The 15,415-nt window shown below is 46.9% G+C and overlaps 1 protein-coding gene across 8 annotated transcripts in view; it reads left to right on the plus strand.

Moving 5' to 3' along the window:
• The window catches only part of dnah14 (dynein axonemal heavy chain 14), a 362,578-nt gene that overhangs the window by 128,810 nt on the left and 218,353 nt on the right, over positions 1 to 15,415 (plus strand). For all 8 annotated transcript variants that reach the window (XM_062972594.1, XM_062972581.1, XM_062972591.1 and 5 more), the window contains one exon: positions 5,164 to 5,335. In XM_062972594.1, coding sequence (XP_062828664.1) covers positions 5,164 to 5,335 — 172 coding nt within the window. The remainder of the gene's footprint in view (positions 1 to 5,163; positions 5,336 to 15,415) is intronic.

The following is a 15,415-nucleotide window of genomic DNA, read 5'->3' on the forward strand; positions in this document are numbered from 1 at the left end:
TACACTGGAAAGGATAGCACATTGTAAATATGCCCTGGATCAGTCTCAGATCCACCACATTTGTGCTGAATCCAGGGCCGTTGTTCAGATCTTCTGGGAGTGCAAACTCCTGAGTGCCCCCCAGCATTGCCCAAAGGGGATGAGTCTGCCTATCGGGATGAGGTGGATCAGGTGCTCTCAAGGTACAGTGGCAATAATCTGGTTCTTAACATCAGTAAGACCAAGGAGCTCATAGTGAACTACAGAAAGAACATACCAGAAATCCAGCCCTTGGTCATAAATGGAGACCAAATGGAGCGAGTGGCCAGTTTGAAGTTCCTGGGTGTCACTGTTAAGGAGGTTCTGACCTGGGGCACTCATATGAGAGGATCCAGCAGAGATTGTATTAAGACTTCTAAGGAACCGACTACTGAATAAAAAACTTCCTACCATTGTGCTATAGAGAGTGTCCTAACCTACTGCAGTGTGCATGGTTTGGTAACTGCACAGTGGCATATAGGAAGGCACCCCAAAGGGTCACCACTACTGCACAGAGAATCATTAGTTGCTCTCTCTTTGGAAGAACTTTATAAATCCCACAGCCTTAAGAAAGCTCAGAACCTTCTTAAGGATCCATTTCACCCAGCATATTCCTTTTCTGAATTATTACCATCTGGCAGACAGTACAGCATGACAAAGACAAGGACAAACATATTGAAAGCTAGTTTTTATCCTAGAGCTATAACTATATCGAACTCTATGGTTTCACATTAATATTGCATTGGGGCTGTGCAATGGTGGATGAAGTGTGGAGGGATGGATATGTTGTTTTTGTGATGTGTGCTGAGGAAAGCATTTAATTTTGTTGCACAGTATACAGTGACAATAAAGCTATTCTATTCTAAAGCAGGGCAAAGTCAGTCTAAAGGACAAAAATGCAATACTCGCTGGAAGCTGGTTTGCATCATGAGGGCAGTCATGCTTCTATTTAGGATGAGTCTGGATTGTAGGGGTTTTTTTTTGCAAGTGTAGAAAAGCCTTGTTAGTGCTCTTCTCAAGGGAAATTTGGACATTTGGACATTTTGGATATTTTAATTGTATTTTAACCTAATCCAGATAGTACTATTGAATTGGGGTTTTTTTTTTAGAATTTTTGTATATGCTTTGTTTTAAATGGGGACCACAGTGTGAATGTTAGCTGTCATGAGTCCCCCACGGGGGAAAAGGTGGAGTATAAATAAAGTAAATAAAGTAAATAAATAAATAATAGACTCTCAAAAGTACCCTATATACTTGAATATAGGCTGAGTTTTTCAGCCCTTTTTTGTGGCTGAAAAAACCGGCCTCAGCTTATATTCGAGTCAACGGGCAGTGAAGCCTGAAGGAAAGGCTCCGAAGTCACCTAGCCTTCGCCTTCATGCAGCAGCCGGAAGAGGACGCCGAGTTGCGGCCATGGCAGCAACGGAGCCCACAGGCGAGGCTCCAATGCCGCAGCCGCTGCCGCCATTCCTCCTCCTCCTCCTCTTCAGCCAGCTAGGCAATGGCAGCAGCGCAGCACCAGAGGCAGGGAGGAGGAGGAAGGTGTGTATGTGGGGGGGGGGGGGGGGGGGGAGGAAGAAGGCTCCTGCTGCTTCTCTGCGGTGCTGCTGGCAGAAGGCGAGTGTCCTCCTCTTCCTGTACTTCCTCCTCTTCCTCGCTTCTGAAGTGGCAGCGGCGGCGGCAGCGGCAGCATAGCTGCAGGTTGAGCGTTGTGCTGTCACCGCTGCTGCTGCTTTGGAAGTAGAGGAAGAGGAGGAGGACGGCCGGTGGGCTCTTAAAAGTCCCTCCCCTGCCCACCTGCCGCCAGCAGCAGGAAAAAGCAACACCGAGAAGCAGCTGCAGCCTTCTCCCTCTCAGCAGTCCCTGGCCTTTCTTGCCTCCTCCTCCTCTTCCTGTAAGATGGATGCCTCCTGCCTGCCTCCTCCTCTGCCGTGGGGATTGGGGCGGAGGCAGTGCCTGGAGAGAGCTGCTCTTGCTCCTTGGAAGAGGCAGAGGTGGAGACTGAAGCAGCTGCATCGGAGTTGGAGGAGGGGAACCATCTCCAGGATGGTGCTTCTGAGTGAATTACCTTCCTTCCCTTCTCCACTTTCTTCCCTTCCTTCCTTCCGTCCCTCCCTCCTTCCCTCTTTCCTTTCCTTCCTTCCTTCCCTTCCCTTTCTTCTCCTTCTTTCATTTCCTCCATCTTCCCTCCTTTTCCCTCCTCCCTCCCCTCCCTCCCTTTCCTTCCTTCTTTTTCCTCCTTCCTTCCCTTTCCTTCACTTCCCTTTCTTTCCTTCCCTTCCTTTTCTTTCCTTCCCTTCCTTCCTTCCTTTCCTCCTTCCCTCTTACTACCTCTTCCTTCCTTCCTTTCTTTCCCTCCCTTCTCACCTTCCTTTCCTTTCCTTTCCTTTCCTTTCCTCCATTCCTACCCCCCTTCCTTCAGGGACAACTAACACCTCCTAACAAAGGATTCCCCCAGACAGGAAGCAGCCAGGCTTTGAACCTGAAAGTCTACTTAATGCTAATCAAGGTGACCAATTGAAACATTCACACCTGCCTCAAACAGACAAGAATTCTTTCTCCCACCCAGGACATTATTCCATAGATATATAAAATCCACTTGTCTGGTTTCCAACAGATCTCACAACTCTGAGGATGCCTGCCATAGATGTGGGCGAAACGTCAGGAGAGAATGCTTCTGGAACATGGCCAGACAGCCCGGAAAACTCACAGCAACCAAGTAAATCAATGTCTAGAACTAGTCATAGAGACTCATTTGCTTTACGGAAGACCTGGTAGAGATCTGCTAAGAACTTGTAATGAAAACCTTTTGGCAGAAAAGGCTGTAATGCTACAACTCCCAGGATTGCATAGGAGCTGAAGTGGTGTCAAACTATATTAATTTGACAGTGAAGGCTCCCTCTTTCCCCGTTTCCTTCCTTCCTTCCCTTCCTCTCTTTCTTTCCTTCCTTTCCTTCTCCTTCCTTTCCTTCTTTCCTTCCCTTCTCCTTGCTTTCCTTCTTCCCTTCCTGCCTTTCCTTCTTTCATAGAATCATAGAATCTTAGAATTGGAAGAGAACTTGTGTGCCATCCAGTCCAACCCCTGCCAAGAAGCAGGAAAACTGCATTCAAAGCACCCCAATAGATGACCATCCAGCCTCTGTTTCAAAGCCTCCGAAGGAGGAGCCTCCACCACAGTCCAGGGCAGAGAGTTCCACTGCTCTCTCTCACAGTGAGGAAGTTCTTCCTCATGTTCAGGTGGAATCTCCTTTCCTGTAGTTTGAAGCCATCGTTCCATTGTGCCCTAGTTTCCAGGGCAGCAGAAAGGAAGCCTGCTCCTTAGGATTTCCTCTCACCTCTTGATACATGGCCCTCATCATGTCTCCTCTCAGCCTTCTCTTCTGCAGGCTAAACATGCCCAGCTCTTTAAGCCGCTCCTCATAGGGCTTGTTCTTCAGACCCTTGAGCCTTTGAGTTGCCCTCCTCTGGACACATTACAGTCAACATCTCCTTTTGTTTGCGGTGCCCAGAATTGGACACAGCCTGATTCTAGGAGTATCGAGTCTAGATCCAGGGAAGTTATGCTACCCCTGGAATACTGTTTCTAATTTTGGGCACTGCAATGGAAGGGATATGTTGACAAGCTGGAAAGTATCCAGATGAGGGTGACTAAAATGATTAATGATCTGAAGAATAAACCCTATGAGGAGCTGCTTGAAGAGCTGGGCATATTTAGCCTGCAGAAGAGAAGGATGAGAGGAGACATAATGAGGGCCATGTATTTCTTTCCTCCTTCCTTTCTCCCTCCCTCTCTTCCTTTCTTTCTTTCCTTCCCTCCCTTCCTTTCCTCCCTTTCTTTCCTTCTCCTTCCTTCCCTTCTTTCTTTCCTTCCCTCCCTCCCCCCTTCCTTTCCCCCCTCCCCTTCTCTCCCCTCCCTCCTTTCCCTCCTACATCTCCTTCTTTCCCTCCCTTCTCTCCCTCCCTCCCTTCCCTCCTTTCTTTCCTTCCTTCCTCCCTTCCTTCCTTCATTTCCTTCCTCCCTCCCTCTCTTTCCTCCCTTTCTTTCTTTCCTTCCATTCCTACTCATTCCTTCCTCCCTTTTCCTCCTTTCTTCCCTTCCTCCCTTCCTCCTTCCTTCTCCTTACTCTCCTTCCTTTCTTTCTTCCTTTTGTCCCTTCCTTCTCCCTTTCTTTCCCTCCCTCCCTCTCTTCCCTCCTTCTCCTTCTTTTCCTTCTTCCCTCCCCTCCTCCCTCCCTTCACAGCTTCTCTCTTTCTTCTATGGCTCCTTCTCCCTTCTTGTTTAACTCCTTCCTTCACTCTCTCCTCCCTCCACTTATCCCCATTATTATCATTACATATTGTTTAGTAATTAATCAGTATACTGTAATTAAGTTCAGTGTGTAACAATGAAAATAGATCCTGCATATCAGATGTTTACGTTATGATTCATAACAGTAGCAAAATGTGTTATGAAATAGCAATAAAAATAATTTTATGGTTGGGGGTCACCACAACATGAGGAACTGTATTAAAGGGTCATGGCATTAGTAAGGTCTGAGTCATTAATAAAGATGTTGGACAGAACCAGGCCCAGTACAGAGAAAGAGATAGCAAAGCGAGCAGGAAGGAATGAAGGAAAGAAAGAAGCAGAGACAATTTTTATTTTTGAAATGTACCAGTAGCAGCTGCATTTCCCACCCTCGGCTTATACTCGAGTCAATAAGTTTTGCCAGTTTTTGCATTAGCAGTACAGTAGAGTCTCACTTATCCAAGCTAAACGGGCCAGCAGAAGCTTGTACAAGCGAATATCTTGGATAATAAGGAGGGATTAAGGGAAAGCCTATTAAACATCAAATTAGGTTATGATTTTACAAATTAAGCACCAAAACTTCATGTTATTCAACAAATTTGACAGAAAAAATAGTTCAATACGCAGTAATGTTATGTTGTAATTACTGTATTTATGAATTTAGCACCAAAATATCACGATATATTGAAAACATTGACGACAAAAATGGCTTGGATTATCCAGAGGCTTGGATAAACGAGGCTTGGATAAGTGAGACTCTACTGTATTAGCATGTAAAAGTAAGGACAAATCTTCTATAACTTATGAATCAGAGATATTTTGACATATTGTTTCCTAAATAATTACAATTCAAACAGACAGCTTCCAGGAGAAGCAGGTCTTTTCTCTCAAGTTGATAATAAATGGAAGGAAATCATGAAACGTACAGAAGAGCGTCCAAATGCACTCAGGGCCACTACAGCTGTGGGAGTTCTTGAAATGATGCAGAGCAACAATGCAAGCCTGGAAAAAATTCAGAAGGCACTTGAGGTAAATTATAGATTATTTGATTGCAATGGGGATTTTCTCCTGAATGCATATACGTTATTCTCTTCTTTTAAATTTTGTTCACATATCTAGAGAATGCACATAAAGTAGTTGCAGGTTTATTACAATTTATTGGGAAAAGTCTCAATAATTTCAAGTCAAATCCAATTGGAAGTTATCCATTTTATATATGTTCCTTAAGATGCTCAAATTCTCATTCTACAAACCAGACAGCACGGTTTTTTGACTTAAGAGGAGTCCAAACTGTTTCTCTGGGTTTTTTTCTGGAGAAATGAACTGTGGTAGATATCAGAGAATCAAGCTTTCAATATCAAGGCATATTGCCAACTTTAGATTACCTCGACATTAGATTGGCAATGAAAAGATAAGTAGTCAGTGGATCAGGCAGCCTCAAAGAATAGCAGCAGGCTCAGTCTGCCTTGGTGGTAAGTAGCCCGAAATCAGGATCTCAAGGTCTAATAGTAAATGCCAAATCAAGTAGATTTTGAATGATGCTCTCTTTGAAGATAAGTGGCCAATGGATCTTGAGCTCAGTCACAGCAATAGTAATTACTGCTACATGATACAATCATTTCAGGAACAGGCTCTGCTATCCTTTTAGCATGCAGGAAGCTATTTGAAATTATTTGTCTTCCTGGACTATGGTCTAAAGTTTAATGAAGTTGGGCTACTAGCAATGGATGGGTTGCAACACACAGAGGTTGGAAACAGGAAATGGTCAGGCCACTGCATACAGGTGATGGCAAAATGCTATCAGGAGACAGAGAAAAAACACAACTAGTTAATACCTACTTTGCCTCTGTCTTCTCCCTAAAGGTAAACAGTGCTCAACTTGGGGATAATAGAACAGAGAATGCAGTAAGGGAAATTTAGCACAGAATATGTAGCAAGGCGGTACAGTAATATTTGGTTAGTCTAAATGAATTCAAGTTTCCAAGAACATCCAAGGGTATTAAAAGAACTTGCAGTAGTAATTTTAGAGCTTCTGACCATCATCCTTGAGAATTCTTGAATATTTGAAGTTCCAGCAGAGTGAAAGAAGGCAAATGTTGTCCCATTCCAAAAATGAGGAGGGAAAGGACCCAAACAATTATTACCAATCAGCCTGACATCCATGACATTTTTGCAAAGAAGCTGGTAAAATGTGGGCTAGCATGCTACTGTTAGATGGATTGAAAACTTGTTAACCAAACCCAAAGGGTGCTTACCCATAGCTCCTCTTCATCCTGAAGGAAGTGAGTACTGGGTGGCCAGAGTGCTCTGTCCTGGGCACAATGCTATTCAACATCTTTATCTATGACTTGGATGATGGAATATCATGAGTGAAAATGAGAGCCAATGCTTTAGAATTCTTGATGTGATAAAGTACATAGTCCCATCCTGTTCATTGCTGGTTAGACTTCTCCTGGAATACTGTGTCCAGTCCTGGGTGCCACAATTCAAGAAGGATATTAGCAAGTTGGAAACATGTCCAGAGGAGGGCAACCAAAATGGTCAAAAGGCTGGAAACCAAACCCTAGGAGGAGCGGCTTAGCAAGTTAGGAACATGTAGCTTGGGGAAGGGAAAGTTGAGAAGAAACATTATAGCCATGTTTAAATATTTGAAAGAATGCCATATTGAAAAGGTAAGCTTGGTTTTTTTTGGTTTTTTTGTTTTTGTTTTTTGGTGTTCTAGAGGCTAGGGCAGGGGTCCTCAAACTTTTTAAGCCGAGGGCCGGTCCATAATCCTTCAGACTGTTGAGGGGCCGGATTATCATTTGAAAAAAAAAATACAAACAAATTCCGATGCACACTGCACATGTCTTATTTGTAGTGCAAAAACAACAACAACATCAAGAACAATGAAAGAACAATGCAATATTTAAAAATAAAAACAATTTTATCCCAACATACATTTATCAGGATTTCAATGGGAAGTGTGCTCCTGCTTCTGGCCAATGAGATAGTCAAGTTAATTAGGATTGTTGTTGTTGTTGTTGTTGTGTGCCTTCAAGTCATTTCAGACTTTGGGCGAGCCTAAGTCTAAAATGTATTTATTTATTATTTATTTACTGCATTTATTTACTACATTTGTATCACACCCTTCTCACCCCAAAAGGGGACTCAGAGTGGCTTACAAATTATATGTACATATATATTATATTATTACCATAGCACAATATTAGCATTATATATTACTATATTGAACTATACCACTATACTGTAATATTATTAGTAATATTATATGTAATATAGAATGTATAATTAATATTATTCTATGGTATTATTAGTGTTATATTGTATTACATTATAATATTATCAATATTATATGTATATACAATATTTTATATTATAAAACTGAGAGCGGGGGCCAGGTAAATGACCTCGGGGGGCCGCATCCGGCCCCCGGGCCTTAGTTTGGGGACCCCTGGGCTAGGGAATAGGGCAATAGATTCAAGCTGCAGGAAAAAGATTCTACATAAACATTAGGAAGAACTTTCTGATAGTAAGATATGTTTGGCAATGTAATATGCTGCTCCAGAGTGTAATCAGAGGTTCTGTGATGACCCATGGGCCTTGTAGTCCTGCTCAGGACATGGTAATTCCTGATGAAGATGAAAACTTGGGTTTTTTACCTTCCCAGTCTGAACTGGATTCCTCTCAGCCAGATCTTTCCCAGGCAGATCTGGGGACCTTGCACCTGCAAGAAAGTTGTCTCCCAGAAGTATGTCAAACAAGCCCAGAGCCTACTTCTCCCGTGTTCTTGCGCCGGGAGTTTTGTAAACAACAGAGAAGTTTGGATTCAGCTTCGCGCAGGAGTGCAAGAATTGCAGCTAAGAATGTAGCCAATTAAGACTGCTTCTCGTGAGAATCTTTAAGGAGTTTAACATCTGGTCTCAGAGTTTAGCTTTCGTTTCTGATTCCCAGAGAACTGCTTCGGTGGGAAAGTTAGACTCTATATAGGTGTTTTGCCCGCGTAGTAACTTCGCGGAGTCAATTCGTCAGCCTACGGAGCGAGTTGTGTCTGGACAGCGCGCTCCGATCCAAGCCTCGCTCCTGCTCAAGCCTTGCCTTGCTATCCAGCCTTCGCCTCGCTTCCCAGCCTTTGTTTATCTACGGACTTTGCCTTGTTTCCCAGGACCAATCCTTGCCTTGTTCCACGGATTTTACCAAGTTATTCCACGGACCTTGTTCTTGTTCCTAGTTACCTTGTTCCACGTTTTAAGCCTTGTTTCAAGTATCAAGTTATTTCCTAGCCTCGCTCAAGTTTCATGGACTAAAGGACCTTGTCATCTCCCCTCACTTTGCTTGTCAAAGTGAGTGTTTCGGTTATTGGATTACAACTTTGGACCTTAATATTTCATATTGGACATTATTTCTTTGGACTAATTTTGACCTTTCCTGAAAGGTCTGCTTCTGGACTATCTTTTACATTTGCTTTTACTAACTTTATATATTTCCTTAATAAAGATATTAGATAGAATCTGGCCTCTGCGTATGGTTATTGGTGCTCTGTAGCCTGGGTCGTGACAGTTTGACTCCGCCACCCTAAGCACCAATTAACCTCGGCCAGAATGTCTACCGGAACCGTGCCCGGTGGGCAGCCACTGAGCTACACCATCAGCAAGGACGAAGTGGATCGCATCCGCGACAGACTCAACGCCCAGGATGGAGAAATAAAGGGCTTGCGGGAGCGCGGAATCCGCCTCCCGGCCATGGCGTTGCCTACCAAGTTTACTGGAGAAGCTTCTAAGGTTCATGTTTTCCGTCGCCAATGTCAAGCTTATCTAGAGGCCCGTGATGCCGAGTTTCCCCAAGAAGACATCAAAGTGGCGTGGGTTTACAGTCTTCTAGACGGGCCAGCGGCCAATTGGGCGACGGCACTGTTCGACCAAGCCTCTCCACACCTAAGATCAGCGCAACACTTCTTGGACCACCTCAAGGAGACTTGGGGAATCGAGGACAATTTGGAGGCAGCCGGTCACAAACTCCGTCGCCTTTTCCAAGGAGACAGACCTATGTCTCAGTATATAGCCGAGTTCCGAGTGCTGGCCCACAACACCGGCTGGAACGATGTAGCCCTCAGAGGACAATTCCGGGAGGGTCTCAACATTGAAATGCTGGAAGAAATCTCCAAGGTGGATCCTCCCCAGACCCTCGAGGCACTCATTGATCAATGTTTACGGGCTGAAGTCATGATTGCCAACAGGAAACAGTGGGTTCGAGGCCAGGGCAGTAGAGCCGGGGCAAAACCCCCCGCTCCCGCCAGCGTTCAGCCACGTCCAGTGTGGAGACCCCCACCGCCAACCCCATACCCCAGAGGAGGCGAGGAGGTGCCGATGCAGTTGGGCAATGTGCGTCCCAGACTAGATGCCGCCGAGAAGGCCCGTCGTCAACGCTTAAACCTCTGTTGGTACTGCGGGAACGGGGGCCACTTCGCCAGAGAGTGCCCAGCCAAAGGGAAGCCTGCCGCCCGTCTTGCGGCGGCGTCCTCCACGGAGACGAAGGCGTCTGAGCCGACTGGCACACAGCCGGCGGGGGAAGCCAACGACCGGGTGTAGAGAGGCTCGCCAACCCGGTCAAAAAATCCATTCAAGAGCCGCCAACCGGGGTCCTGTTCCTTCTCGTGGTCACATTATGGTCAGCAAAAAGGGGACCCGTCATGATCCACGCCATGATAGACTCTGGAGCTACCAACAATTTCATTGATAGAGAGTATGCCGACTCTCTGGGATTACAATATCATGATTTCAAGAATGCCCGTGTGGTGCAAGCCATAGACGGCCGCCCCCTCAAGACGGGCCCCGTAAGTCAGTGGTCGGAACCCACCAGGATGTGGATAAGGGAACATATGGAAGAGATTTCCTTCTTTGTTACCGAGGTTCCCCATTTCCCTGTGATTTTGGGAATTCCATGGCTGACTCTCCACGACCCTAACATCTCCTGGTCCAACAGAGAACTGCAGTTTGCTTCACCGTACTGCCAAAACCATTGCCTCGTAGCCAAGGTCTGCCATGCCACGGACACCGAGCCCATCATCACCTTGCCAAAGAAGTACTCCGAGTATTGGGATGTATTCAATGAGAAAGAAGCCGAAAAATTACCCCCACATAGACCTTATGACTGTGCCATTGACTTGGTGGAGGGGGCCCCGATCCCGCGAGGGCATCTCTACTCCCTGACTGAACCAGAGCAAGAAGCTCTCAGGGAATTCATAGAGACAAACCTTCGCAAGGGATTCATCAGACCCTCTCAATCCCCAGCCGCCTCCCCAGTGATGTTTGTGAAGAAGAAGTCAGGGGAACTACGCTTGGTGGTGGACTACCGAGCATTGAACAATATCACCAAGCGGAACAGCTATCCCCTGCCCTTAATCTCGGATCTACTGGATCGGCTTCGAGGAGCCAAGGTTTACACCAAGCTGGACCTTCGGGGGGCTTACAACTTAGTTCGCATCAGGGAAGGGGACGAGTGGAAGACCGCCTTCCAGACCAAATTCGGATTATTCGAGTCCCGAGTTATGAATTTCGGTTTATGCGGAGCTCCCGCAACGTTCCAGCATTTTGTCAATGACATTTTTCAGGACTATCTAGACAGGTTCTTGATAATCTACCTGGACGATTTTTTGGTGTTTTCTAGATCACAATCAGAACATGAGAACCACGTCAAAATGGTGTTACAACGATTGCGGGATCATGGACTTTATGCCAAGCTGGAAAAATGCGCCTTTGATCTACAAGAGGTAGATTTCCTTGGTTACCGCATCTCGCCTCTAGGGCTTTCCATGGATCCAGCCAAGGTTTCAGCAGTATTGGAATGGCGGGCGCCAACTAACAAGAAAGAGGTGCAGCGTTTCTTGGGGTTCGCGAACTATTACCGCAAGTTCATTCCAGATTTTGCCCGCTGGTCCGACCCCATCACTAGCTGCATCCGTGGAAAGCAGCCTTTCCGCTGGACTGATCAAGCAGAGAAAGGGTTCCAGCAACTAAAGAAACTATTCACCTCCCAGCCAATTCTACAGCACCCAAATCCTGGAACCCCTTTTGTTGTGCAAGCGGACGCCTCAGATGTGGCAATTGGGGCTGTACTCTTACAACCGGTGGGAGATCACCTCCATCCCTGTGCCTTTTACTCTCGTCAACTAACCACACCAGAGAGGAATTACACCATTTGGGAAAAAGAACTACTGGCCATAAAGGCAGCCTTTGAAACTTGGAGACATTGGCTAGAAGGGGCCAAATTTCCCATTGAAGTCCACACTGATCATCGTAATCTAGAACATCTAAGAACTGCCCGCAAACTAAATCAGAGGCAGCAACGTTGGGCTTTATTCTTCGAACGTTTCGACTTCCAGATTCATTATGTGACCCCATGTGATGACCCATGGGCCTTGTAGTCCTGCTCAGGACATGGTAATTCCTGATGAAGATGAAAACTTGGGTTTTTTACCTTCCCAGTCTGAACTGGATTCCTCTCAGCCAGATCTTTCCCAGGCAGATCTGGGAACCTTGCACCTGCAAGAAAGTTGTCTCCCAGAAGTATGTCAAACAAGCCCAGAGCCTACTTCTCCCGTGTTCTTGCGCCGGGAGTTTTGTAAACAACAGAGAAGTTTGGATTCAGCTTCGCGCAGGAGTGCAAGAATTGCAGCTAAGAATGTAGCCAATTAAGACTGCTTCTCGTGAGAATCTTTAAGGAGTTTAACATCTGGTCTCAGAGTTTAGCTTTCGTTTCTGATTCCCAGAGAACTGCTTCGGTGGGAAAGTTAGACTCTATATAGGTGTTTTGCCCGCGTAGTAACTTCGCGGAGTCAATTCGTCAGCCTACGGAGCGAGTTGTGTCTGGACAGCGCGCTCCGATTCAAGCCTCGCTCCTGCTCAAGCCTTGCCTTGCTATCCAGCCTTCGCCTTGCTTCCCAGCCTTTGTTTATCTACGGACTTTGCCTCGTTTCCCAGGACCAATCCTTGCCTTGTTCCACGGATTTTACCAAGTTATTCCACGGACCTTGTTCTTGTTCCTAGTTACCTTGTTCCACGTTTTAAGCCTTGTTTCAAGTATCAAGTTATTTCCTAGCCTCGCTCAAGTTTCATGGACTAAAGGACCTTGTCATCTCCCCTCACTTTGCTTGTCAAAGTGAGTGTTTCGGTTATTGGATTACAACTTTGGACCTTAATATTTCATATTGGACATTATTTCTTTGGACTAATTTTGACCTTTCCTGGAAGGTCTGCTTCTGGACTATCTTTTACATTTGCTTTTACTAACTTTATATATTTCCTTAATAAAGATATTAGATAGAATCTGGCCTCTGCGTATGGTTATTGGTGCTCTGTAGCCTGGGTCGTGACAGTTTGACTCCGCCACCCTAAGCACCAATTAACCTCGGCCAGAATGTCTACCGGAACCGTGCCCGGTGGGCAGCCACTGAGCTACACCATCAGCAAGGACGAAGTGGATCGCATCCGCGACAGACTCAACGCCCAGGATGGAGAAATAAAGGGCTTGCGGGAGCGCGGAATCCGCCTCCCGGCCATGGCGTTGCCTACCAAGTTTACTGGAGAAGCTTCTAAGGTTCATGTTTTCCGTCGCCAATGTCAAGCTTATCTAGAGGCCCGTGATGCCGAGTTTCCCCAAGAAGACATCAAAGTGGCGTGGGTTTACAGTCTTCTAGACGGGCCAGCGGCCAATTGGGCGACGGCACTGTTCGACCAAGCCTCTCCACACCTAAGATCAGCGCAACACTTCTTGGACCACCTCAAGGAGACTTGGGGAATCGAGGACAATTTGGAGGCAGCCGGTCACAAACTACGCCGCCTTTTCCAAGGAGACAGACCTATGTCTCAGTATATAGCCGAGTTCCGAGTGCTGGCCCACAACACCGGCTGGAACGATGTAGCCCTCAGAGGACAATTCCGGGAGGGTCTCAACATTGAAATGCTGGAAGAAATCTCCAAGGTGGATCCTCCCCAGACCCTCGAGGCACTCATTGATCAATGTTTACGGGCTGAAGTCATGATTGCCAACAGGAAACAGTGGGTTCGAGGCCAGGGCAGTAGAGCCGGGGCAAAACCCCCCGCTCCCGCCAGCGTTCAGCCACGTCCAGTGTGGAGAACCCCACCGCCAACCCCATACCCCAGAGGAGGCGAGGAGGTGCCGATGCAGTTGGGCAATGTGCGTCCCAGACTAGATGCCGCCGAGAAGGCCCGTCGTCAACGCTTAAACCTCTGTTGGTACTGCGGGAACGGGGGCCACTTCGCCAGAGAGTGCCCAGCCAAAGGGAAGCCTGCCGCCCGTCTTGCGGCGGCGTCCTCCACGGAGACGAAGGCGTCTGAGCCGACTGGCACACAGCCGGCGGGGGAAGCCAACGACCGGGTGTAGAGAGGCTCGCCAACCCGGTCAAAAAATCCATTCAAGAGCCGCCAACCGGGGTCCTGTTCCTTCTCGTGGTCACATTATGGTCAGCAAAAAGGGGACCCGTCATGATCCACGCCATGATAGACTCTGGAGCTACCAACAATTTCATTGATAGAGAGTATGCCGACTCTCTGGGATTACAATATCATGATTTCAAGAATGCCCGTGTGGTGCAAGCCATAGACGGCCGCCCCCTCAAGACGGGCCCCGTAAGTCAGTGGTCGGAACCCACCAGGATGTGGATAAGGGAACATATGGAAGAGATTTCCTTCTTTGTTACCGAGGTTCCCCATTTCCCTGTGATTTTGGGAATTCCATGGCTGACTCTCCACGACCCTAACATCTCCTGGTCCAACAGAGAACTGCAGTTTGTTTCACCGTACTGCCAAAACCATTGCCTCGTAGCCAAGGTCTGCCATGCCACGGACACCGAGCCCATCATCACCTTGCCAAAGAAGTACTCCGAGTATTGGGATGTATTCAATGAGAAAGAAGCCGAAAAATTACCCCCACATAGACCTTATGACTGTGCCATTGACTTGGTGGAGGGGGCCCCGATCCCGCGAGGGCATCTCTACTCCCTGACTGAACCAGAGCAAGAAGCTCTCAGGGAATTCATAGAGACAAACCTTCGCAAGGGATTCATCAGACCCTCTCAATCCCCAGCCGCCTCCCCAGTGATGTTTGTGAAGAAGAAGTCAGGGGAACTACGCTTGGTGGTGGACTACAGAGCATTGAACAATATCACCAAGCGGAACAGCTATCCCCTGCCCTTAATCTCGGATCTACTGGATCGGCTTCGAGGAGCCAAGGTTTACACCAAGCTGGACCTTCGGGGGGCTTACAACTTAGTTCGCATCAGGGAAGGGGACGAGTGGAAGACCGCCTTCCAGACCAAATTCGGATTATTCGAGTCCCGAGTTATGAATTTCGGTTTATGCGGAGCTCCCGCAACGTTCCAGCATTTTGTCAATGACATTTTTCAGGACTATCTAGACAGGTTCTTGATAATCTACCTGGACGATTTTTTGGTGTTTTCTAGATCACAATCAGAACATGAGAACCACGTCAAAATGGTGTTACAACGATTGCGGGATCATGGACTTTATGCCAAGCTGGAAAAATGCGCCTTTGATCTACAAGAGGTAGATTTCCTTGGTTACCGCATCTCGCCTCTAGGGCTTTCCATGGATCCAGCCAAGGTTTCAGCAGTATTGGAATGGCGGGCGCCAACTAACAAGAAAGAGGTGCAGCGTTTCTTGGGGTTCGCGAACTATTACCGCAAGTTCATTCCAGATTTTGCCCGCTGGTCCGACCCCATCACTAGCTGCATCCGTGGAAAGCAGCCTTTCCGTTGGACTGATCAAGCAGAGAAAGGGTTCCAGCAACTAAAGAAACTATTCACCTCCCAGCCAATTCTACAGCACCCAAATCCTGGAACCCCTTTTGTTGTGCAAGCGGACGCCTCAGATGTGGCAATTGGGGCTGTACTCTTACAACCGGTGGGAGATCACCTCCATCCCTGTGCCTTTTACTCTCGTCAACTAACCACACCAGAGAGGAATTACACCATTTGGGAAAAAGAACTACTGGCCATAAAGGCAGCCTTTGAAACTTGGAGACATTGGCTAGAAGGGGCCAAATTTCCCATTGAAGTCCACACTGATCATC

Source organism: Anolis carolinensis, chromosome 1, assembly GCF_035594765.1.
Source record: "Anolis carolinensis isolate JA03-04 chromosome 1, rAnoCar3.1.pri, whole genome shotgun sequence".
Classification (NCBI taxonomy): Eukaryota; Metazoa; Chordata; class Lepidosauria; order Squamata; family Dactyloidae; genus Anolis; species Anolis carolinensis.